Source organism: Macaca mulatta, chromosome 3 (assembly GCF_049350105.2).
Source record: "Macaca mulatta isolate MMU2019108-1 chromosome 3, T2T-MMU8v2.0, whole genome shotgun sequence".
Taxonomy (NCBI): Eukaryota; Metazoa; Chordata; class Mammalia; order Primates; family Cercopithecidae; genus Macaca; species Macaca mulatta.
In genome coordinates, this window is record NC_133408.1 from 175061892 (window position 1) to 175088241 (window position 26350).

Below are 26350 nucleotides of genomic sequence, written 5' to 3' on the forward strand. Positions count from 1 at the left end.
GACTTCTTGCTTGCACAGGTGGTAAAGTGAATTTTCTTGTTTTCTTTTTTTTTTTTTTTTCCTTGAGGTGTATCACAAAAAAATTCACGAGTCTAAAGTGTACCCCTTGAGGGATTTTTTTTCATATGTATACACCTGCGTAACTACTACCCACATAAAAGAGGTGGCATTCTTAAGGTAGAAAAAGACCTCACAGTGGGGACAAATACCTGTTCGGCTTTGAACAGACTAAAGTAAAGCCTGAGATCTCAGGATATGGCTGCTTTCCTTGGCCACGCTTAAAATTAACCCCTGAAATTAACAAGTGTCTGGTGAGTACCTGCAATGTGTTGGAACCTTTCGAGGTAAGTCCCAGGACCCCTCAACTGTTAAGTCCTATATGGGTGGTTTGCAATTTTAGGAGTTGAGCTTCAATAACAGAATTTGTGTTGACCGTGTATAATCTCCATCTACTTTTCTTAATTAGCAATTGACCAACATCACCTTCAAAGGGCTTTTGTAAACTTGTCAAATTTCTCTCACTGTAAATCTCACCAATAACTGAATTCATGAGGGAATGAATTTGGGGCCTTTACTTGGGAAGGGTGCCTCCTTTCTGCCTGCCTCAATTTGCCTTCCTTTTCCTTTAATATTGTATTTTTATTATCTAGGGCAAAAAAAGCATAATAGTGCATTACACCTTATAATGGCAACCCCTGAAGAAAGCAGCAATGCCCATGACAGAGCGACACCCCAGCTGCCAGCACAGCTGCAGGAGCTTGAGCATCGGGTGGCCCGGAGACGCCTGTCCCAGGCCCGCCACCGAGCCACCCTGGCAGCGCTCTTCAACAACCTCAGGAGGACAGTGTACTCTCAGTCTGATCTCACAGCCTCAAAGGTATGGGGACCTAGAGGAGGAGAGGGGACATTTCCACAGGGGAGGAGACATTTTCACGTGTGGAGGGACTGTGCTGCAAGGCAGGGACTGGCCTGGAGCTGCCACTTCTGCTGGGGTAGCGACAAATGCCCTAGACAAATTTATAAACAACAGAAGTTTATTGCTCCTGGTTCTGGAGCCTGTGAAGTCTAAGACAAAGGTGCCATCAGATTGGGTGTCCAGTGAGGGCATGCTGTCTGGTTCATAGACAGGGCTCTCTTGCTGTGTCCTCACATGGGGGAAAGACAAACAGGTTCCCTCAGGACTCTTTTATAAGGGCACCAATCAGCTTAATCACCTTCCAAAAGCCCCCACCTCTTAATAGCATCATATTGGAGATTGGGTCTCAATATACTAAATTTTGGGGGGACACAAACATTCAGACCATAGCAGCTGGAGAATCATCTTTCCACCCTACGAACAAGCCCCAGATGCTGGAAATCAGTCAGCCCCGAGTTCCAAGTCCTTGCTGACCCACCAGCATGGACATGAACTCTGGGACTGGGGAGAGCGAAACACATAGGAGTGCTCAGGGAGCTTGCAACTGACTGTGTCATCGTGTAGCTGCGGTTCCCTTCACCTTCTCTTCGGGCTGGCAGAGCGCTGTGACTCCAGCCCCCATCAAGTCTCCTTTTTAGGCACCCACCAGAATCCTTGGACTCTAGAATGTGAAATCCCAGGCTGCTCTGCCCCCAGCTGCTTTGGGGTCCCGCCCATGCCCGCCCCACACTCTGGCCACATCTCACTGCAGCAGTTCCCTGAGCCAGGCCTGCCTCTCATGGCCTCTGTGTCTCTGCTCATGCAGTTAGCTCTGCCTTTGGGATTCTGTGCACACTTCAAAGCTGGGCTTGGCTCACTCTGCTCAGCTGCCCTGCTCCATGGAATCTTCTGGACCCCTCCAGTTGGACTATTCCCTCCTCCTTGTACATTTCCACAGCCCTTTGCTTCTACCCCTTGTTAGTACCTACTTAATTCTATCTTGTGTTATGAGGGGTTGTTTCCTTGCTTGTCTTCCCTGTCAGAGGTCAGCACCCTGAGAGCGGGGACTGTCTTATGTACTCTGTATCCCTGGGACTTAGCACACAGTTTTGCCCTTGTACGTGCCCAAGGGATGCATGCAGCCCCTGACAGATATAGGTGGTCAGCCTAACAAACTACATTTAGCATTGCTCATTTTTGAATGATCTTGCTGTTACTATTTTGACTTTAATAATGTTACATACAGGAAGGAAGGAGGGAAGAAGGAAGGAAGAGAGAGGAGGAGGGAAAGAAAAAGGAAGGAAGGGAGGAAGGAAGGAAGGAAGGAAGGAAGGAAGGAAGGAAGGAAGGAAGGGAGGAAGGGAGGGAGAAAAAAGGAAGGAAGTTGGAAGGAAGGAAGGAAAAAAGGAAGGAAGGAGGGAGGGAGGGAAGCAGAAGGGAGGGGAGGGAGGAAGGGAGAGAGGGAGGGAGGGAAAAAGGGAAAGAGAGAAATTTAGAGTTTGGGTTGACAGCATTTGATATGTTTTTAGATCATCTGGAGAGTATGCAGTTAGCAAATAAAAATAGTGGGAGAATAGGACATTTAATATTAACTAGCCCTTTGCACAATGTTACAACTGAGCTGAAATCTAGCTCTGCTTTGTGCAAGCCTGGGGTTGACGTTCATGCAGACTGCGCCTCTTTCATCACTCGTTATTCCACCTTCAAGCCGCCTCTGTAGTCATTTGCCTTTCTACAGCACTAGCAATTTGCTGAACAAAGCTTAACTCTTTCCAAATCCTTTGGCATTTTGGTGAGAACCCATTTCTAGGCTACAAACAAAATTTAGTGCCTCCTGTGCATCAGAACGAACTTCCTATTCTTTTCACTGACGAAGTTAAGGGATATAACTTTGCATCTGAGGGAGCGTGGCCTCAGTCCTGGGAAGGGATTCCTTGGTCCACAAAACCAGTCTCTGCAGTGAGAGGCTGGCTTTCAGCATTGTCTGTCTATCCTCAGTGGCAGGTTCTGAATAAAGCAAAGAGTCATATTCCGGAACTGGAGCAAACCCTGGATAATTTGTTGAAGCTGAAAGGTAATGGATCCCTACTTGCCAACCCCATCTCCCTCCCTGGAGAAAACTGGTTCCGTTTTTCTATCGAAAACAGAAGTTGGGTTACAATGAATCAACGAATATTTATTGAGGGCCTACTGTGTGCCAGGAACTGTGCTTGGGCCAATGTTGAGGGTCCCTGTCCTTAGTGAGCCTGCAGTCCAGCAAGACCGGCCAGAGGCACCAGGACATGAGACTTTGATGAGTTCCCTACTGGAGTGCTGCTGAAGGCACCTGATCTCATCTTCAGAGGCCAGAGGAAAAGTGGGCTGTTGCTTGTCTAAGGCTCTCCCCTCACACCTAGAAGGAGAAACTGGGCTCTGGTCTCCCTAATGCTGACCCTGGAGGGTTCGGGGTCCCACCCATGGCCCACCTGGGCCAGAAGGGTGGGAGAGACTCCAACAGAGGCCTGACTTTTCTCTTTGTGTTCCTGGCCTTCAACTCCCCAATAGCATCCTTCAACCTGGAGGATGGGCATGCAAGCAGCTTAGAGGAGGTCAAGAAAGAATATGCCAGCATGTATTCTGGAAATGACAGGTAAGACACCGCAAACCCCAGGAACCTGGGGACCTGCTGTGCCCTCACAGCCATCAGTACTGTCTGGTAGCAACTCACCCTTCCCCTCAGGCCTGCAGAACTGTCAGGGTTGCTGCTCACCATCCAAAACAGCCATATGCTGGAGACCATTCCTTTCTCTTTTATTCTAGTAACATGCATTCAATTTTTTCCCAATTATAAAAATGATCCATGCTTATCAGACAAGATGCAGAAAATACACAAAAGCCCAAAAATATATATTACCTCAGAACTCAAAGAAAATCAATGTTAATTTTCAAGAAAATCCATCAAGTTTTTTTAAAAAGTTGCACATTATTCTTTAGAGAAATTAGACCATAGTGTTTATATTATATGGTAGCTTTTTCTATATGTATTTTTTAAAGCCACAACTAATGGCTTTCCTGGAGGCTACATATGACAATCAGGAAAATGCAAATCTCAGTCTATATTCCAGGCCTCCTGGGAACCTAAGAAAAGGTGTCACAAATGCTGAAAAGGGAACATTATTAATATATCACATTCATAATTTGAAGGAGAAACTGTTCTGAGAAATGTACTTTTATGATCTCATGGTTTTTTTGTTTTTGTTTTTGTTTTTGTTTTGTTTTTTGAGATGGAGTCTCACTCTGTCAGCCAGGCTGGACTGCAGTGGCATGATCTCAGTTCACTGCCACCTCTGCCTCCCGGGTTCATGAGATTCTCCTGCCTCAGGCTCCTGAGTAGCTGGGATTACAGGCACCCGCCACCACACCTGGCTAGTTTTTGTATTTTTAGTAGAGACGGGGTTTCACCACGTTGGCCAAGCTGGTCTCAAACTCCTGACCTGAAGGTGTCTACCCGCCTCGGCCTCCCAAAGTACTGGGAGGCGTGAGCCATCGCATAGAGCCGAGCTTGCTTTTATAACTCAACATGGTACCTTGGGGATTATTCCTATAAGTATAAAGAGACCCTGGGTGCGGGTCATGACTTTTCTAAATTGTATCCTGCTGTTTCATTCTCTTCAAGGTGTCTTTTGAAGAGCAGAATTTGCAGATTTTGATGAGTCCAATTTATCCTTTTTTTTAATGGATTGAGCTTTTGGTTTAAACCTAAGTATGTCATTTTTTCATGCTATTGTAAATGATGCTTTTTAAAATTTCAGTTTCCAATTATTCATTGCTACTATGTAACAATATTATTGATTTTTATACTCTGACCTTGTCTTCTGCAACCTTGCTCAATTCCCTTCTTGGTTCTAATGACATGTTTGTAGATTATTTGAGATTTTTCCACACAGATAATCACGCTGTGTGCAAATAAAGATAGATTTGTTTCTTCTGCTCCAATCTATATTCCTTTAATTTCTTTTGCTTGCCTTACTGGACTGGCTAGAACCTCCAGAACAATTTTGAATAGAAGTAGTAAGAGTGGACAGCCTCACCTTATTCCTGATTGAGAGGGGAAACTGTCTTTTGCCATTAAGCATGATGTTAGTGGTAGGTTTTTTTTTTTTTTTTTTTTTTTTTGAGATACCCTTTATCAGGTTAACAAAACTCCCTTTTTTTTCTAGTTTGCTGAGAGTTGTTATCATTCATGGATGTTGATTTTGTCAGATGCCTTTTCTGCATCTATTGAGGTTTTTCTTCTGTAGTCTGTTGATATGCTGAATTGCATGGATTGATTTTCAAATGTTGAACCAGTTATCTTGCATTCCTAGGAAAAATCCATTTGGTCGTGATGTGTACACCTACACACACATACATATACATGTATACTTGCTAAAGTTGCTAAGAATGTCTTGTCCATATTCATGAGGGATATTAGTCTATAGTTGTCTTGTTTGTTTTCTTTCCCAGCCTGCTGTCAAACAGTTTTTCTCAGAATGGTTCCTCCCCTTGGTGCCCAATTGAGGCAGTCAGGAAGGATGCTGAGGAGGGGGAAGACGGAGAAGAGGAAGATCAAGATGAAGAGGAGGAGGAAGAAGAAGAGGAGGAGGAGGAAGAAGAGGAGGAGGAGGAAGAGGAGGAGGAGGAGGAAGAGGAGAAGAAAGTGCTCTTATACTCCCCAGGCACTTTGTCGCCTGACCTCATGGAATTTGAACGGTGTGAACAGCTGGGTGGGGTGGCTTTGTGCACCCACGGAGCTCCCTCCCAGGGGGAAGGGGACAGAGGTTCTGGCTGGAGTATGCTGCAGCTGTGTACCCCAGCTGGAGTGAACGGTTCATACTAGGCCCTGAATCACGAACTCTCCAGGATTTTCATATGGGAGGGGCTCAGGGACAGGACTGGCAGAGAGGCTAGAGAAATAGTCTCGAAGCTACATTAGCATAGCACATACACTCATACAGTGTTTTTACTTAGACCGGGTGTTTATTTGGGGTGCCTTGTGGGGGGCACAGCTGATGGTGATTATGAGGGCTAACCCCTTTTTCCCCCAAAACACACATCCCCACAAGTCCGCACTGGTCTTATAGTAGGAAAGATAGGAATGGCTGGCTCAGACGTACCTTGCCACTGCCTCCTCCACAGACTCAAGGCCCCTCAGCAGCCATGTTGGCTTCCAGAGGAGTTGGCTCAATAGCAGGAGGCTGTCTCCACAGCCGAGCCTGACTTTCGGGCTGCAGGATAAAGCTGGAGTGCTATCATGCCCACACGTTCATGGGCTCAGAATTTTAAAGAATACTCCCTTAGGATGAGAGCCGAGGCAGCTACGCCTTTTACCTGCTTCTCTCTAACACTGAGAGCTTCATGGGGCAGGGACTGGGAGAACTCGGGGAGGGGCCCCAAAACCCAAGTCTATGTCCTTCATGGCCCCCAAGAAGGCTCTGCTCTCCAAGGGCCATGGGCGTGCAGAGTCAGAGAAGTCTAAGCCCCTGGTGAGCCGTGGCACCGTGGCCGGGCCTGTGTGCTGGGGTCCACGCCATGAACCGAATCCCGGGGAGACGCTTCGAGAGGGAGCTTCAGGGGTGCGAGACGGCGCCGCTTCTATTCCAGGTATCTCAACTTTTACAAACAGACGATGGACCTCCTCACCGGCAGCGGGATCATTACTCCGCAGGAGGCGGCGCTGCCTATCGTCTCTGCGGCCATCTCCCACCTGTGGCAGAACCTCTCGGAGGAGAGGAAGGCCAGCCTGCGGCAGGCCTGGGCGCAGAAGCACCGCGGACCTGCGAGCCTGGCGGAGGCCTGCCGAGAGCCAGCCTGTGCGGAGGGCAGCGTGAAGGACAGCGGCGTGGACAGCCAGGGGGCCAGCTGCTCGCTGGTCTCCACGCCCGAGGAGGTGAGCAGGCCTGCCTGGTGGCATGGATGGGGAGCAGCAACCACCCTCGCCCTCTCCCGGGGACACCAGGGCTTTGCATTTAGCAGGTCGGAGGTGCAGTTTGCCTTCTGGCTCCCAAGGTAGGTTTCCAATTTTCTTATCCTTGGGCCCACGGAACAGTATTTCTTTTTCTGCGGTTAGTTTCCTGGCCTTTCCCTGGGGATGGCAGAAGACAAGGCTTGGGAGGTTGTCTCAGTTAGGATTCTTTGGGCTGCTAGGGCCTGGATTATTGCAACCATGGAGAAATGCACTTCTCACTCCGGGGAGGTCCGAGGCAGGCAGAGGAGCTCACCATCCGCGTGGATTCTGGCCTCCTTTGGCTCTGCCTGGTTTCTTATCTTTCCCTCCCCTCCCCACCTCCACCGGCCCCTGTGGCTGTGGAATGGCAGCTAGAGCAATCGAACGGTCATTCTTCCTACTTTACATCAGGTAAGACAAAGATTTCCTATGAAAGCTCTTTCTTAAGGGTTAAGGCAGAAGTTTCCCAGTACCGCTCCTCCCCTCTCATTGGCCGGGACTGGCCAAATTGCCAACCTGCTGAGCCAATGACTGGCCATAGAGTGGATCACACTTGGACCAATCAGGTCCAGCCCTTGAAAGGCGGTCGGTTCCCACCCTAAAGAGCACTGGGAGTGCTCTGAGAAGGGGAGGTCACCACAACTGCCACTATAAATGCATTTCTCAGCGTTCAGTACGCTAGTCAGAATGGCCGTGGCCATAGTCTGCAAAGCAGAGCATCAGGTAGCATTTGAGGTCGGCCAGCACGGAGATAAAAGTGGGCCCACAGCTGCTCTTCCAGAATGAGGATAGCCTCAGAACACTGCTCTACCACACGGCCCAGGCTGCGCTCGCTCCTCTAGAGGGGCAGACGATTCGCACTCTGCACAGGCCCTGTGCTTCGTGGACATTTAGCATCCATGGCTTCCACCTGATACATGCCACCCCCTTGTCCTGACTTTCCAAATGCTCCTCAGTCGGGGCTCCTTTGAGGAGACAACATGCTAGTTTCCCAGTGTCTCTCTGTGGAGTCTTAGGGCCAGAGAGCCTCCGATTGACTCTGACCCTGGGCTTACAGCCCTGGAATGCCTCCATTTTTTAGAAGGTTCCTCAGCTATCAGGCCCAAGCCTGGTGACGGACAGATGTCACCCCCAGTCCTGTCCTTTCAGTTTGCAGGCCTAGCCTGCAGCGTGACCTGCCCAGAACACCCAGCTCCCGCTTCGGTGGCTGTATCTCTCTCATTACACATTTTTTCACACCACTCTGCCCTTTGGTCACCTGTTGATGGTCAACCCTCCATTATCTCCCCTGATGCTTCTCAACTGAATCACCTGTGGAGTTTTTTAAACGTCAGGTGCCTGGAGGGATGCGGTGGCTCACGCCTGTAATCCCAGTACTTTGGGAGGCCGAGCAAGGTGGGAGCATTGCTTGAGACCAGGAGTTTGAGACCAGCCTGGGCAACACGGTGAGACTGTGTCTCTACCAAAAATTTTAAAAAGTAGAGAGGTGTGGTGATGTACACCTGTAGTCCTAGCTACTCAGGAGGCTGAGGCAGGAGGATCCTTTGAGCCCAGGAGGTCAAGGCTGCAGTGAACTATGATCGTGTCACTGCACTCCAGCTTGGGCAACAGAGCAAGACTCTATCTCAAAAAAGAAGAAGAAGAAAAAAAAAAGTCAGGTGCCAGGCTGCTATCCCAGACCCACTGAATCATAGCCTCTGAGGGTGGGGCCTCAGGATCCGCGTTTTTAACAAGCTTCCCTGGTGGCTGGTGCAGTGGATCCTATTGGAGGGAACTCCAGTGCAGATGTTCAGTGGCCTACCAGCTACTGCCTTGGTCCTTTCCCAGACCCCCAAGCATTGGTCCACCAGACCCTGGCTTCTAATCTGGTTTTCCTCTGATGTTGCGTCCACCATGATGCATTCTGTTCCATGATGGCTCAAGAGAGCCAGATGATTAGGACCTCGTACCCAAGGCGTGTATGAAAGGGCAGCCAAACAGACGTGTTTACAGCCCCAAAGTGCCAAGCCCTGGAGTCTCATATGAAGAAAATGAAAGGAAAAGACAGTCATGGGCTACGTAAAGATGTTTTGGGCAACAACAGACCACATATACAATGGTCTATGATGTATAATGATGATAATGGAGCACATATGGAAACCTGATATATGGCACTTGATATTGGCATTGCAGATCAAGTAGGGGAAATAATCGATCTTCAGTAATGGAACTTGGATTTTTGGTTTTCCATATGAAAAAAATATATATATATAAAAATATATGGGCTGGGTGCGGTGACTCCAGTCTGTAATTCCAGCACTTTGGGAGGCCAAGGTGCGTGGATCATCTGAGGCCAGGAGTTCGAGACCAGCCTGGCCAACATGGTGAAACACCATCTTTACTAAAAATACAAAAATTAGCTGGGCATGGTGGCGAGCGCCTGTAATCCCAGCTACTTAGGAGGCTGAGGCAGGAGAATCACTTGAACCTGGGAGGTGGAGGTTGCAGTGAGCTGAGATCGCACCATTGCACTCCAGCCTGGGTGACAAGAGTAAAACTCCATCTCAAAAAAAAAGATATATATATATATGCAATCTAGGTTTGCATAAGTACACTCTGTGATGTTCACATGGCAAAGTTGCCTAAGGACACATTTCTCAGAACTTATCCCCATCAGTAAGTGATGCGTGACAGTATCTACCAAATGCCTGAGCCATTCTGTCAAACTTGACTGTGCCAGCATGCCAACACATCCAAAGAGAAAACAACCAGAATCATCTAATGTCTCCAATTCATGGAAACAGCTTTTCTGGGTTTTTCAGGGAGGCCTATGGGCTGAGGTTTTTTGGGTATTAAGGGAAGCTGGCAGCAGATTCCCTCAGCTGTGGCCAGAAGCAGGGCTCTGCCTGCACTGCTGTGCCCAGGTTTAGGCCAGGCCAGGGCTGGGCGATAAGGTAGGCAGAACAGAGAACTCCCATGCCCGAGGCAGGGACAAAGCCACAGTTACTCCTGCTGTGCAGTGACACCACTGCAGCCCCTAGTGCACCTGGAGAGGTTCTGCTGCACAACTGTTGTGTTAGAGGACAGCCGCGGGGTCAGATGGGCCCGGGAGGCCCTGGACTGCTCCATTTCAGTTCAGAGAGGAGCTGCCCTGTGAGTGTGGTGGCACTCTGGAAAGGCTGTGGAGGCTGGTGTGGGGTCCCCTCTCAGGCTGGTTTGTGAGGGAGATTTGCACAGGTGAGCACAATGTGTGGCCTGCGACTTTGGTGGGCTGATTGCTTAAGGACAGGAATTTCAGTTCTCAGTCCCTGTTTCAGGCCTGCCAGGGAGCAACATGGAGCTGATGGGCTTCAGAGCTGATGGACACTGGATCACAGGTCTTTCTGTGGCCCCTTTCCAGATCTTCTTTGAAATGACCACAGAGGTATCACATAGAAGGACTACAGAAAATGTTCGGAAAACTAAGAGGGGGCCAGAGTCCCAAGGGATTCAGTTCCAGGAAGCAAATTGAAAGAAGACAGAAAGGGCAGACACCGATCCTCTCGGAAGAGCTGTGTGTTGCTGGGAGGGGAGACGAGAGGAGAGACCCTGGCAGAACCTGCCAGTACCTGCCAGTGTAAAGGGGCCAGTTAAAGTAAAGCATGCCCAGTTAAATTTTTAATACAAAAACGTCCCATGCACGATTTGGAGCATTCTTCTACTACAAATTATTCATTCTTTATCAGAAATTCAAAACATAACTAGGCATCCCGTATTTGTATTTGCTAAATCTGGCAGTCAAATAAGTGTAAATTATGTTTCTGTAACATATTTAATATTCTGTAACACATTAGGGGGAAGTAGGATGAAAAACTGTCTAAATAGCAAGATTCCAAATTGGAAATATATATTATAGACCTCGGAGAAGTGACTGGAGAGAATTAGATCAATGTGTCAACAATGGACATCTGGGTGGGATTGTTTCTCAGTAATTCTTATTTTCTTGATCTGTTTCTATTTTCCAAAATTTCCACAATGAACATATATGTCTCTTATAAAGCAGGTAATGTTCAATTATGTGCCAGGTATGTCTGTTATAAAGCAGATAATGTTCAAATGTAACCAGATACTTGACATACATTATCTTAATTACTGGAATAGCCCTGTGAGTAGACACTGATGTGACTCCTATTTTATAGAGGAGGATTTGTGAGATGAAGTAACTTGTCCCAGGTCACACAGCTAGCAAGGGGCAGGCCTGAGAGCTGGCCTGCCTGCAGCCTAACCCAGAGCCTTCCTGACCCTCTGGATTCAGCTGCCCTGGCATGAGACTGCTAGACTGAGGACCCTGGGCTCCAATAATCTGTCCACCTTGGAGGTTTTGATGAGCTTTTTCTCAGTGGTAAACTGAGGCTCTGGTAATTACATCTCACACCTGAGCTCCCACCTTCTTCGGCAAGAGGAGTCACAATCCCCATTTCTTTCTGTCCCTCACAGCCACCTCCAGGCTTGGCAGTTTGTCCTGGGCACTCTAGAGTTTAGCATTCACCCCTTAGGAAGAACACCAAGCAGAGCCCCCAGGTGTGGGCCCCTGCTCTGACATGCATGCCCTCTGGGGTGTGGTGTAAAGACAGAGCCTTTCCACTCATCGCTCCCCAGCAGCCCAGAGCAAGCGTGAAATTGTCAAGTTATTTCCCACACATGAAGTGTTGTGCTTTCTTTCAGATCCTTTTTGAGGATGCCTTTGATGTGGCAAGCTTCCTGGACAAAAGTGAGGTTCCAAGTACATCTAGCTCCAGGTGAGGAAGAGGGTATGAGATAGCATGTGCCCGTGTGTGGGCGGATGTGAGATTGTGTGTGTGCAGGTGTGTTTGTGTGAGTTTCCATGTGCATGAATGTGGTAAGTCAGAGAGAGGGGGGTGTGTGTGTGTGTGTGTGTTTGCATGCACACACCCCTGCTGGGGTGTTCAGGAGCCTCTCCTCTGCGGCCCCTAGATGGGTGTTGTATTAGTCCATTCTCACACTGCTACAAAGAACTACCCGAGACTGGGTAATGTATAAAGAAAAGAGGTTTAAGTGACTCACACTTCCACAGGCTATAAAAGAGGCATGGCTGGGGAGGCCTCAGGAAACTTACAATCATGGTGGAAGGCAAAGGGGAAACCTCTAAATCCTCACATGGTGACAGGAGAGAGAGTGAAGGGGGAAGTGCTACACACTTTTCAAACAACCAGATCTTGTGAGGACTCTGTCATGAGAACAGCAAGGGGGACATCCACCCTCATGATTCAATCACCACCCCCACCAGGCCCCTCCTTCAACACGTGGGGATTATAATTCGACAGGAGATTTGGGTGGGGACACAGAGCCAAACCAGATCTGGAGCCTAATTCAGTGGGCATTCTTGGGATCCACTTTTTTTCTGTGATTAGAAGTGAGCTGGTTCTAGGATTGTGTCATAGACCTGGGGATGACATTATCTGTGGTGTCTTTAGAGTAGAAAATTCTTCCATCCTGGTGCAGGGCTGGGACACACCAGGTTATCAGCTGTAGGTTGTGGAAAGTCATCTGTTCACTTTGCACCCTATTCCCAGTGTGTGTTAGTCCTGCTAACCTCTGCTGAGGGCTGCTGTATCCCTTCCTTAAGTCCATTATATACTAAATGCCATAGACTGAATGGCTTATAAACAATAGAAATGTATTTCTCACAGTTCTGGAGGTTGGGGAGTCTACGATCAAGGTGCCAGCAGAGTCAGAGCCTTGCTTTTTCACAGAGGGCACCTTCTAGATAAAACTTCACATGGTGAAGGGGCAAGAAATCTCTTTGGAACCTATTTCTTTTTTTTAATTTTTTTTTTTTAAGACGGAGTCTCACTCTATCACCCAGGTTGGAGTGCAGTTGTGTGATCTTGGCTCACTGCAACCTCCACCTCCCGGGTCCAAGTGATTCTCCTGCCTCAGCCTCCCGAGTAGCTGGGATTACAGGTGCATGCCACTATGCTCGGCCAATTTTTGTATTTTTAGCAGAGATGGGGTTTTGCCGTGTTGGCCAGGCTGGTCTCGAACCCCTGACCTCAGATGATCCACCCACCTCGGCTCCCAAAGTGCTAGGATTACAGGCATGAGCCACAATGCCTGGCTCTGGGGCCTCTTTTATAAGGGCACTAATCCCATCATGAAGGGCCCACCTTCATGCCCTAATCTATGATCTCCCAGAGCCCCCCACCTCCTAACACCTTCACGTTGGGGGTTAGGCTTCAGCATATGAATTTTGGAAGAACACAAACCATCAGTCTGTAGCTCCCAGGGCAACTTGCGGGCAGGTTCTCCCAGCTGACCTGGAAGGAGAAGGCGGGAGGGGGCTCTGGGGCACAGAGAATAAGGGCCAACATGCAAACAGGCCTGGGCCCTGAGTTTAGGGGACTGTCTGAGTTCTGCAAAAGCGGGTTACTGCTTTTCATGGTGCTGATGGGAATGGATATGGAAGGAGGGGAGAAAAGGATAGCTGACCCCATGAAGTGGGAAGACACAAAATAAGATGTGAAAAGATTTTAAAACAAGAAGCAGCTTGACTAACCATGTCCCAAAGGAGTGTTTTCTGAGAGAGAAATAATTTAGGACTGAAATTCCCTTGCTGCTTTGCTTGAAAAACTTGTGGTCTTAGGCCCTGAAGGCACAGGTTCTTCAGATACCTGTGCTGCTGTCATGGCGAAAAAGAATCCTGGATGTTTCATTTTTCTGCTTTGGGAGTGAGAGTGACATATCCTTGTGATCCCAATGAATATCTCCATTGTCCTCTCAAGGGGAGCCTGGCCTATGGGTGCCTGTGAGGCCTTGGGGCCACAGCTGTCCCCTGTAACCCAGCTGGCCTTTCGGCGGAGCTTCAGGCAGGCCACACATCAGCATTTTCCCTCCATTCTCCCTGTTCCATCCAGGCCTAGATGGACTTGGGGAGAAGTGGGGTTGTCAGAGGAGGGCTTTGTCCTCTCCAGATCGACCTTACAGAGTGACTCAAGAGCTTCTCAGCTGTGAGTTGAGTTTCATTTCGCTGCAATTGGCTGGAAGAGACATTCTTGTTTCCGTGCTGAGCTTGGGCTGCAAAGACAACCATCGAGAAGCTGCCAGCCTGTCCTTGCCAAGCAATATTCAGAACTCCCTGCACTGCTGATGGAACAGAAAAACAATCTATTAAAAATATTCCACTTTCCCTAGAAAAGTCAGGGGTTGGGGCCAGAGGGTTCCTCAGCTGACTGTGGGGCCTCATCCTGGGAGGAAGTGAGGGCTGCCCCCCGACTCACAATGAGTACGTGCCAGCTGTCCTGCAGACACACAGCCTCTGTGCTCTAAGGAGCCCTTTGAAGCAGGGTCCACATTGCAGGGCCTGGCTCTTAGCAGGCATTCCTAAATGTTGCATGAGCTCCTGCCACCCTTCCTAAAGGCTGAGCTATCTCATCATCTTCTGAGGCCCTGCAATAACAGTTGCCATTAGCTTTTGAAGGATTTTAATGTCTGCTTCCAAATTGTGCTGCTTATGATGACATAAGCTTGAGTCACACAGGGCTTCTCCCCTTGTCCCAGACAGGCAGGAGGAAAAGAACCTGCACAACAGGCCTCCTTTCTGCACCAGGGCTTGAGTTCCACGTTAGACCTGCTGAGCAGTGGCAACTCAGCGAACTGAACTCGAGACATGCAGCGTGCTCCGGAGCTGCCTCAGCAGCCACGGTGGAACCAGAACCGTGGGGGCATTCTGCAGAAGATTGACTGAGGGATAGAGGAACTCTTGTTCCCTTGTTCCAGCAGCCACAGCTCAGAACACTAAATTAGGGCACAGGAGTCAGTCTCACCACAGTCTCGATTTTCCAGGGGATTCCAGACATGATATGTGAGCAGAGGTAACACAGACCTTTCAAGGAGAGGTCTGGGCTGTCTGAGGATTTACAAGTGCTTGGTTCACACTGTAACCCAAATCTTTCAGGGGAGAGGGGAGCACAGTTGAAAGATCAGGATCCTGAATATTTGTTGTCTCTTCTTCCTTTCTATTGTCAGTTCAATGCTTGCCAGCTGCAACCCAGAAAACCCAGAGGACAAGTTTCAGCTCTATATGCAGATCATCGACTTTTTTAAAGGCCTTAGCTGTGCAAACACTCAAGTAAAGCAGGTAGGACAGAGTAGAGGGCTGTGGTACCTCCGCCCACCTCTCTTAGATAGCAAAAAGGGCTCTTAAGGGCAGCCGTCACCAGACCTCACCCCAATCATACCATGAAGGGCCACTGGGCAGAGACACTCTTTCATTCTCTCTAGCTTGCTCCATGGATGGTCACCTTCAGCCTGACACATCCTGTAGAATGAATGGAAGATAGCCAGGGAAACAGGAAAGACAGAGAGGTGTCCTCTAGGGCAGGGGTCCCAAATCCCTGGACCACAGACCAGTACAGATCCATGGCCTGCTAGGAACAGAGATGCACAGCAGAGGGTGAGCCTGACCCACCTGAGCTCTGCCTCGTGTCAGATCAGCAGGGGCATTAGATTCTCATAGGAGGGCAGACCCTATTATGAACTGCTCATGCAAGGGGTCTAGGTTGCTCTCTCCTTATGAGAATCTAACTCATGCCTGATGATATGAGGTGAAACGGTTCCATCCTGAAACTACCCTTGCCTCCCAGGTCTGCGGAAAAATTGTCTTCTGTGAAACTGGTCCCTGGTTCCATAGAGGTTGGGAAAAACTGCTCTAAGGCAGACCTGGACTGGGAGCCCTTTGAAGCAGGAACCCTATCCCAGGGGCCTGACTCTCAACAGGCATTCATAAATGTTGTGTGAACCCTTGACACCTTCCCAAAACACTGAGCTATTGCATCACCTTCTACAATTTTCATCATCTTCAGTAATATTTGCTGTCAGCTTTTGAAGGATAGTAATGTCTGCCTCCAGATTGTTCCACTTAGAGTGGGCTATGAGTAGTGGGACTCTTGGTTTGGAGGGTCATTCCTGGAAGCTTTTGTCAGGGAACGGGGATTATGCCTGAGCCACCAAGGGGATAGGTCCTTTCAGATTCATAGCCATGGATTTTTCTTTACTAATTTAGCAATAATACAACTGTTTATTTAAAAGGTAAGTTATAATAATAGCAAATATTTGTTTAAAAATAGTCAGGACACCTGTTCAACAGGCTAAGGTATAACTTGTCCTTTTCCAACTCAGTCTTCATTTCCCTCTGCTGGGACCACGGTGAATCCTCACATGGAGCCCTTCCCTGCAGTCTGCTCTCCCCTTCCCACCAATCCTTGGGTGACTGTCCCCTGGACCAGTTGTCCCCTCTTTCTCTCAGATACAGTTAAATTAGCCCACTTTATCAAGACTTTGAGAATAGACAAAAGGACAATCTTTGCTTTCCCTCCTTCTCCACATGTGGCAGAAAAGATAACAAGCTGGGATTCCAGTGTCCATACAAAGCAAAGGTGTGGCCGGGCGCGGTGGCTCACACCTGGAATCCCAGCACTTTGGGAGGCTGAGGTGGGCAGATCACTTGAGCCCAGGATTTCAAGACTAGTCTGGACAATGTGACAGAACCTCATCGCTACAAAAAATACAAAAATTAGCTCGGTGTGGTGGTGCATGCCTGTAGTCCCAGCTACTCAGGAGGCTGAGTTTGGAGGATCATTTGAGCCTACAAGGCAGAGGTTACACTGAGCTGAGATCATGCCACTGTACTCCAGCCTGGGCAACAGAGTGAGACTCTCAAAACAACAACAACAAAACAAAGCAAAGATGCCAAACTTCAGCACTCCTAGATTCCCGATGCCTCAGTGTTACAAGAGCGGGGCCCAGAAATCTGCATTTTGAATAAGCTGTCCGAGTGGCTCTGGGGCAGGAGGACTCAGGCTTTGATAGACTCTGGTGTAAACAGAAAAGTTTCATTCTCCTCTCAACCTCTGCCATTGTCTTCCCACTGAACAAGGGGCCCACATGATTTGCCTGGAGACTGTGGTCCCACCTCCCTGACACTCTTGATCCCTATTTCCCTGCTCCTATCAGGAGAGCATGGTGAATGGGAACTGCTTCTCCAGGGCAAGAAAGGCTCAGTTTGTGGAGGTTGTCCCCACTATCAGAATGTCACCCTTGGGACCAGGTCCCACATTCATTAGATGGTTGACTGGGATCGGGGATGCCACCTGGGTCCATGGGGATCAACCCCAAACTGCAGGGCCGACAAGCTACAGGGTTCATTTTCTGCTGGGATGGAGAGAGACAGAAGCAAAACCTCAGGAACGTATTTTTAGAGGAAGAAGTCATGGAGAGTCCTGAGGGGTTGGCTGGGATCACTGTTTACAGTGTCCCTTTAGGGACTGAGAAACCCTTGCTAAGCAAACAGTGCTGCTGCTTTTTTTTTTACTCAGGCTGGCATGCAATCATGGTGTGATCTTGGCTCACTGCAACCTCTGCCTCCCAGGTTCAAGAGATTCTTGCGCCATGGCCTCCCGAGTAGCTGGGATTACAGGTGCACACCACCACGCCCAGCTAATTATTTTGTGTTTTTAGCAGAGACAGGGTTTCACCACGTTGGCCAGGCTGGTCTCAAACTCTTAACCTCAGGCGATCCGCCTGCCTTGGCCTCCCAAAGTGCTGGAATTACAGGGATTGAGCTACCATGACCAGCCACAGTACTGCTGCTTAAAAAAAAAAAAAAAAAAAAAATCCTAATAGGTAACCCATGTACATGGCATAAAATTTACAAGTTACCAAAAGATATACAATGGACGCTTACTTAGTCTCTCTCTCTCTCTTCCTTGCTTCCTACCCCATACCCTCCCCAGAGGCAACTGCAGTGACCAGTTTCTTGTACACTCATCCAAAGATATTCTACAGATATTATATATTCTTTCAAACACAAATAGTAGTAGCCTACGATACACATTGCTTTGCACTTTGCCCTTTGTAAATAGCGTATCCCACAGATAGAGCACTCTCTCATTATTGTTGGAAACGAGCTGCATGGTGTTCCACTGGTGGGAGCACTGTGGTGCAGTGTACCATCTTCTATTGGTGAGCATTTGGATAAAGCCTTATGAGGTCCTCTGTCTCTCTTGTGGGACCCTGGAAATCCCCAGGATAAAGAAGAAGCCAGTTCTGCTGTCCTTTCTGGAGGTCATAGAGTGCTGAGTTGAGTGAAATTGAAATGGGACCTTCCCCCTTAGAGCCCTTGCTTCCTGGCCCAAGCTGGAGGTGAAAATGCAGCTGAAGAGACATAGGATAGAGTCTGGGGGCTGGGCACACCAGAGATGCAGGAGCCTTCCTATCTGCCTGGGGCCTGAGACCCACAGATACAAAGTGAACCTCTTCCACTATGTGTCTTGCAGGAAGCATCCTTTCCTGTTGACGAAGAGATGATCATGTTGCAGTGCACAGAGACCTTTGATGATGAAGATTTGTGATGCAGAAGAGGGGCTGGGAGGGGAGGGACTCAATGAGGTGGGCAGTTCCTAAGGTTGAATGCTGGCAGCTAAGGTTGCACCTGCCTTGGCCTCCAGGACTCTTTGGAGTGGGTTGTTCCAGAAGAATTTTGATGATTTTGCTTTCTGATTATTATAAAGTATAAGAGAAGCATCGCCTCATGTTGGTCTTTTAGGGCTATTTGGCACAAAGGGCCGGCCTGCTGCTATTGTGCTCCTATTAGGGAGGTACAAAGTACAGCTGGGGCCCAGGCCACGGGCCTTTCAAGGAGGACAGGCAGGATCTGTCCTTGGAGGTGACATAACCCCAGGTACTTTCAGCATGTCCTGGGCACAGGGCATTGCCCTGATGTGTTCTAGAGCGTTCCAGAGCCCATCTGCTCATCCTGCACACTCTGAGAGCCAGGGGAAGTGCTGACCTCAACCCTGTGCTGCAGGACAGCTGGCTGGAACCAGATTCATCTGCTGCTCCTGGTAATAAAGTCAGCTGAACAGGAGCTACAGTGAGGTCCTGGGGTTCTGAGGGCTTTCTGGTGAGGCTTCTGGGCAAAGGGTACGTACATTTCCCTGGGCTTGGACACTGGGGGTGAGGGTGAATTTTATGTGTCAACCTGGCTAGTCTGTGGTACCCAGGAATTTGGTCAAACATTATTTTAGATGTTTCTGTGAAGGTATTGTTAATGAAATTAACATGTAAGTCAGGAGACTTCCAGTAAAGCAGATGATCCTCAGAATGCTTGAAATCAAATCAATCAAAAAGAGACTGACCTCCCGGGAGAAAGAGGGAATCCTGCCAGCAGTCCGACTTTGGACTTGAACTGCAGCTTTTCCCAGCCTGCTGGCCCGCCTTGCAGATTTTAGACTTGCACCTCCACAACTGCATGGGTCCCTTCCTTAAAATAACTATTTCACCTCTCTCTTTCTCTGTATCTACATACAAACACATCTTTTCGTTCTATTTCTCTGGAGAACCCAGACTAATTCAGGGTGTGCCGGGAGAATGGGCTTGCATGGCTCTTTACAGTTTTCAAGGCATCATAACAGCCCCTCCCCTCCATTGAAGCCCTCCCAAAGGCTCGGACTGTGTTATCTCCTAGCGAGAGCCTGAAAAGCAGGCTAAGTCTTAGGATTCAGACCCAGTCCTGTGTAATTCCAAAGCAGTCCGGAGACGCATGAGCTCTCACTCAAGTACTTCCCCCGGGGGTGCGCAGGGATAGGAGCTTCGCCAGCCCTTTACAACTTACAAATCGCCGCACTGAGTGGGCAGATGGAGGCTCTCCAGGAGTTGGGCAGGAAGGGCGTTTGTCCTCAGGGGCAGCCTGAACTCCTGCTGGAAAGAGAGGATTGCAGGATCTCGGGCTGGCCACCCCCAGTGGCTCACCAAGCCAGCTGTGTGGGAAAGAAGAAATGCAGCTTTACAGAGGGGCCTGCACATAGTAGGTCCTCAAGCAATGTGTGCCAGTGCTAGCCAGCCCCTCCCTCTTTGTACCAAGCTCCACCCTGATCCTATTTAGTCCAAGGCTGCCAACTTCATTCCTTGATTCATACCTGCCAGCAGCCCCTAGTCAGAGAGGACCTCAGCGGGATGTGGAGGTGTCTCTTCGCCCCATAACCTTGTGCTGCCTTGTGAGCCCAACAGCCCTCTGCTTCTCTCCCGCAGCCCTGGGTATTGGCATAGCCTGGGGTGGATTTACTGCATAAAACTACCTTCACATGGTTCTTAATCTCCCTTCTTCCCTACCAAGGACTGTATCAGGAAGGTATCTTCCTACGTCTATCAGTCAGCACTGTAGCAGTCAGGAAAAACCGTACCAATAGGATATAGAGACACTGAGGTTTATTTTAAGAAATTGGTTTATCTGTTTGTGGGGACTGTACGTCTGAAATCTGTAGGACTTCCAAGGAGGCTGGAAACTCAGGCTGGAGTTGGCACTGCAGTCTTGAAATAATTTCTCCTCCCAGAAACCTCAGCTGTTCTTACAACCTTCAGCTAATTGATGGTGAGTCCCAATCACATCACCAAGGGCAGTCTTCTTAATTTAAAGTGAACTGGTTGTTGATGTTAACCACATCTATAAAATGCCTTCACAACACCCCCTAAAGAAGTACCTGATTAGATAACTGGATACTATAGTTTGGCCAGCTTGACACACGAAACCAACATCACAGGTACCCCTTGGGGATTTTTATGTTGTTGTTATAACAGCTCCCTATGGAGGTTGGGCCTCTGTTATTACTGCCATTTGACAGATGAAGAAATAATGATTTAACTGAAGCCCCAAACCATTTAATAGAAGAATCTCAGATCGCCTCACCTCTAACTCTGTCTTTTTATCCCCAGTAAGTTAATGAATGCAGAGCAATTTTGTTGTTAAGGATAAGGTCACAAAAAAGCTCTGCCACTAAAGAATTAGGATGTAGGAATGGAGTTCACTCTGTCGGCCACGTGCATCACCTGTAGGTGGTGGCTGGGAGGGGGACCATGGAGGTCAAGTGGAGGCAGGAAGAAGCAAGATTGGCGGTGAAGGAGGGAAGCTGCGAGGCCCTGGCTCTAGGCACTGCATCACCAGAACGGGGGATTCAGATTCTGACAGCGACCTTGGAATGTGCAGAAAAAGCTCCAAAAGATAAATGCTTACTGAGCGCAGATGGTGTGGGCAGGTGGTGGCTGGGCTGAGCTGACATCTAGTTTGGGTAACTCAGTTCCACCTCATGCTAATTGAATCAAGCTAATTACCCCATGCCCATCTCGTCAATTACTTCTTACCCACCAGCTACTTCTCCAACCTTGCTTCTGAACAAAACAAGCTTTTGTGCTTTTATGGAAATGTCAGAAATCTGTCCCTTCTTGCATATGCTTCTCACAAAGCTGCGTTGTCCCTGAAGCTCTGAAACCACATGTTCCGACAAAAAAAAGGACAGCTGAGGGAAGACCGGGAGGCTGTTCCAGGAGAGGGCCTGGCGCTCTTCTCCTGCTGTTCATCCTGCTTTGGCTGCCTGGGGACAGCACGATATGAAAAGAAAGTACAGGAAAGCCCACTTGGAAAACCGAGCCTGGCTGCCTGGCAGCTGTTTGGTGAGAGCACAGGGAACATTCTGAAGTCCTGGAGCTGTCAACCGAAGGAAAAGGAACAAAGGGCAGAATCAGACAGGATTTGAAAGACTTTGGTGGGTAGAGAAGCAGCAGGAAGGAGGGGGCCTGCTTTTGACTGGTGTGAGAGGCATCCAGGACTCCTGGAGCCGCTAAGCACAGGTCCTCAACTCCTAGCACATTTATTACAGCATGTTAGATGGGCAGGACCCTGTTACTTTAAGCCTACCAGGCTACACACTCACAAAAATCTTTTTTTAAGAAAAAAGTCTTTTTTTAAGATAGCAGAAATAACAGCAGGCATATATGCTGACATGCGTTACTGAAAGAAAGAGAAACCTTGATGCAAGACAGGAGAGTTGCCGCAGTGAAACCCTTGAGTAGGAATCGGGGAATGAGCTCTGGAGTACAAGGGGGAGGAACCAGCTTCAGGGAGGAGCCAGGCAGCTCATTCACCCAACAGGAGGGAGAGCCAAGGGCAGGGGCACCAAAGCTGGGAGTGGAGACATGCAGGTATTTGCACAGTTTCTCATCTGATTACTTCTTTACAGATTTCTCTGAAATAAGAAGCTGAGGTTGGGTATGGTGGCTCATGTCTGTAATCTTAGCACTTTGGGAAGCCAAGGCCGGACGATTGCTTGAGCCCAGCAGTTCAAGACCAGCCTGGGCAACATGATGAGACTCTGTCTCCACAAAGTATTTTAAAAGATTAGCCGAGTGTGGTGGCACGTGCCTGTAGCCCCAGCTACATGGGAGGCTGAGGCAGGAGGATCCCTTGAGCCCAGAGGTCAAGGCTGCAGTGATCTGTAATCGCACTACTACACTCCAACCTGAGTGACAGTGAGGCTCAGTCTCAAAAAAAAAAAAAAAATTTAAATTAAAAAAAATAAAGACAGAGGTGGAAAGAATTTTAGAAGAGCAGTGTGCTTGGGGAAGGTTTCTTGCCTGCCAGGCAGCACTGAGGGCCACGTAAAGTTCAGGGTCTGAATCTACAACCACTCAGTTCAAGTGTGTGTTTTCCCCAGAGATGTTCAGTTGCACGAGTGCAGGTGCAGAGTGAAGAATTATTTCTCCTCACTGTTAAGGTTTTGCCAGGAGAGTGTAAAGAAGAGAGCAGAACAAGGGCATTACAAATGCGAGAAGGTGGTTATTATGACTGACTGTGGCATTGAGGCTGCTCAAGGAGGGAAGAGGGGACCACAGGAAGGTGGAAGGATGGTAGATTTAGATCCTGGCTGATTAAAGAGTTATTGGACTTGGGGGACTAGAAGTAGTGAGCTGGAAAAATAGGAGATGGTGGTCAGACAACTGCTTGAAACTGAGGATTGCAGGCACAGCTGCTGGGAACCCCAAAGGTTGGTCTGAGATGTGGCCACAGAATGAATAACTGAGATGAGCAAAGTCACATGAGATTCTTTCAGTGCCACTTCACCAGCCAGAAAATTCTGTGACCAGTGGTGCCTCTGACCAAGTTTTGCTGGCAACTGCTGGGCTGGCTCTGCCTACTCAGCCCGGCAGGCTGTCCTCAGCTTGCTTGCACTACTGGCCTAGATCCTGTGCCCTCCATGAGTGAGCCAGGCGCGGGGTAGTGGGAGGTGTGTGAGCAAGCACAGGGTCCAGCCACACCACAGAGCCAGGTGTGCCAGCTGCTGCAGAGGGGTGGGCAGCTCCAGGTGCCAGAACCATGTGAGGCTGTGGCTGGACCAGGCACGCCTCAAATGGCTTCCACCTTGGGCACCCAGTGAGAGGAACACCATGGTGCCTGAAAACTCAAAGACGCCAGCAACGGTGGAGCCCCAAGAGGGTGTTATAGCATGTCACAGCTCTGGCTTGGGGACTCCCAAGGTCTGGGCCCCCAAAGGGTCACAGCTCTTCTCCTGTAGTCTGGCAGATGAGAGCATGTCACTGCCCACAGCTCGGCATGCCGGCCAGGAACGTGTTTCAGCTTGTTCATGTTACAGCTCACTCAGTCCCAGTGCCCCACTCCAGCCCATGACTCCTGGGCTGTCGGCCTGGCCGCACCACCACTTCCTGTCATGTGGGGCAGCCGCCCAGTACCAGTGGAGGGTGGGATGGATATCGTGCTACAGCTCCTTTCACACCAGTCCTTTGGTGGGCTCTGGGTTCTTGTTCCATGTACAAGAAAAATAAGTTTATGTGGACAACCAGAGAGTGAGCAAGGCAGAGAAGAGTTTTATTGAGTGACAGCACAGCTCTTGCAGGAGAGAGGACCAAAAGTGGTAGCCCCTACCTAAAAGCAGGTAGTCCCAATGCATGGCTGAATCTGGGCTCAGAATGGGCTCAGAATGGGGGAATGTGTGCTGATTGGTGTATGGACGGGCCTGGAAAAAGCACCATTAGATTGACTAAAAGGTAAGGAGGGGCTAGGCATGGTGGCTCATGCCTGTAATCCCAGCACTTTGGGAGGCCAAGGCAGGCGGATCACCTGAGGTCAGGAGTTTGAGACCAACCTGGTCAACATAGTGAAACCCTGTCTCTAGTAAAAATACAAAAATTAGCCGGGCATGGTGGCATGCACCTGTAGTCCCAGCTACTTGGGAGGCTGCGGGGAGAATCGCTTGAATCCAGGAGGTGGAGATTGCAGTGAGCCGAGATCACACCACTGCACTCCAGCCTGGATGACAGAGCAAGACTCTGTCTCAAAAAAAAAAAAAAAAGTAACAAGGAAGTTCTCACTCCAGGTTGCAGATTCTACCTGGAACTGGCAGCCCAGTTTTCAGGCTTAAACAAGGAAGTTCTCACTCTGGCTCATAGACTCTACCTGGAACTGGAGGCCCAGTTTTCAGGCTTTAAGCTGTCTTTGGTTTGAAGTTCGGGCTTCCCCAGGGACCTGCCCCTGTCTGTCTAGGAATTTGCCTCCTGCCGCTATCAAAAGGGCCAGATCATGGAGCTCAAGGAACTAGAGGCCAAGGTGTGGGAAGGATGAGCTCTGTGGAGATGAAGCCCCCAATTATGAAGACAGTAATTTTGGAGACAGGAACCATGACCAACACACTAACATCCTCAGAGAAGGAGGGTGGTCTGTAGATGCCAACAACAAAAAGGTGCATAGGTAGAAAATCCAATGGTGTGAGGTTCAAAGGAAAAGCACAGTAGAGATGTCCTGTAGGATCTGGAATTAAAGTTCTTCCCCATTCCTCACTATCCTGAAGTAAAGTACTAGTTTTGTTAGTCAGCTTCTAGTAGAGTTTTGCAAAGGTTACATTTCACATAAGTATGTTATCTAACTATATAACAAAAACAAAAAATGTGTAGAGGAATGGCTTATCACAGATTACATAAAAATAATTGTCAGCCGGGCGCGGTGGCTCAAGCCTGTAATCCCAGCACTTTGGGAGGCCGAGGCGGGCGGATCACGAGGTCAGGAGATCGAGACCATCCTGGCTAACACGGTGAAACCCCGTCTCTACTAAAAATACAAAAAGAAATTAGCCGGGCGTGGTGGCGGGCGCCTGTAGTCCCAGCTACTCCGGAGGCTGAGGCAGGAGAATGGCGTGAACCCGGGAGGCGGAGCTTGCAGTGAGCCGAGATCGCGCCACTGCACTCCAGTCTGGGCGACAGAGCGAGACTCCGTCTCAAAAAAAAAAAAAATAATAATAATAATAATAATAATAATTGTCAATTTTTCCACGGGATAAGACTGCAAAATGTCTCCTAGGAACAAATTGGATACATTATATAATCAACATAAAATATATTAGGGAAGAAAAACTGCTTCAAAAGAGCAGAATTTGTTTAGAAACTTCACTAGCAAGCAGTGAAAAAAAAAACAAACATGACTTTCATCAACTAAGGGTATACATAAGGAAGATAGCTTCCATAAAAGCAAGAATACTGTGGACTCTGGGCAGTGTGTTTAAAAGTGTGAAGTTAAAATCAAAAATAAAATTTTTTTGAAGGCTGGGCACAGTGGTTCATGCCTGTAATCCCAACACTTTAGGAGGGGAAGGAGGGCAGCTTGAACCCAGGAGTTGGAAACCAGCCTGGGCAACATAGCAAGACCCCATCTCTCTATTAAAAAACTAAATAAATGAATAAAAGTGTGAAAGTGACCATGTAACCAGGCTTCGATCTCTGTGCCCATCAATTTCCCAAAGTGCAGAAAATCTTCAGCCTTGTTTTCTTAAGGAAGAGCTGCCATACGATAAAGGAAATGCTATGATCTGAATATTTGTGTCCACCCAAAATTTGTATGTTAAAATCCTAACTGTGACGGTATTAGGAGGTGGGGGTCTTTGAGAGGTGATTAGGTCATGGGCAGAGTCCACGTCAATGGAATTACTGCCCTTACAATCAAGGCCCCCGAGAGATCCCCCTCTCCCTCACCTTGTGAGGTTACAACGAGAAGGCGCCCATCTGTGAGGAAGCAGACTCTCACCAGATCTCTCAGTGCCTTCCTTGATCTTGGACTTCACAGCCTCAGAACCACAAGAAATACATTTCTGTTGTTTATAAGCCACTTGGTTTTTACTGTATTTTGTTATAGCAGCCCAAACAGACTAAGGCTGTAACCAATACAGTAGTTCCCCCTTATCCTTGGGAACTACATTCCAAGACCCCTAGCAGATGCCGGAGATCAAGGATAGTACCAAACCCCTATATGGACTATGTTTTTTCCTGTACATACATACCTATGACAAAGTTTATGAATTAGGCATCCCTAATAACAAAATGCCTAATAATAAAATGCAACAATTATAACAATATCATAATATTTTCAAGTAAGGGTTACCTGAGGACAAGCACTGCAATGCCTCCATAGTCAATCTGATCACCAAGACAGCTACTAAGGGGGGTGGGTATTCTCCACAACGTAGAGAAGCTAGACCAAGGAATGATTCAAGCCTTGGGTGGGAAAGAGCAGGGTAGTGAGAGATTTCATCAGGCTACTCAATTTAAAACTTACGTATTATTTATTTCTGATATTTTCTGTTTAATATTTTTGGATCTCAGTTGACTACAGGTAACTTAAA

At 48.5% G+C, this 26350-nt stretch overlaps 1 protein-coding gene and 1 long non-coding RNA gene across 3 annotated transcripts in view; one reads left to right on the forward strand and one right to left on the reverse strand.

Annotated features, from left to right (window-relative positions):
• The first annotated feature begins 656 nt into the window (after positions 1-656).
• STRA8 (stimulated by retinoic acid 8) lies at positions 657-18247 on the forward strand. Of its 2 annotated transcripts, none has more exons than XM_028846332.2 (8): positions 657-877; positions 2894-2969; positions 3440-3524; positions 5381-5626; positions 6518-6803; positions 11544-11617; positions 14865-14976; positions 18173-18247. In XM_028846332.2, exons 1-8 carry the CDS (start codon positions 686-688, stop codon positions 18245-18247), a joined length of 1146 nt encoding a protein of 381 aa, XP_028702165.1. In that variant the 5' UTR covers positions 657-685. The 2 variants fall into 2 exon arrangements, with proteins under 2 accessions (XP_028702165.1, XP_077853571.1); XM_077997445.1 differs by having other exon boundaries at positions 5396-5422.
• The window catches only part of LOC144339976 (uncharacterized), a 69664-nt gene continuing 53904 nt past the window's right edge, over positions 10591-26350 (reverse strand). The window contains exons 3-5 of the long non-coding RNA XR_013415626.1: positions 19510-19654; positions 15077-15156; positions 10591-13982 (exon numbers count right to left, since the gene is read on the reverse strand). This is a non-coding gene — a long non-coding RNA (uncharacterized LOC144339976). The remainder of the gene's footprint in view (positions 13983-15076; positions 15157-19509; positions 19655-26350) is intronic.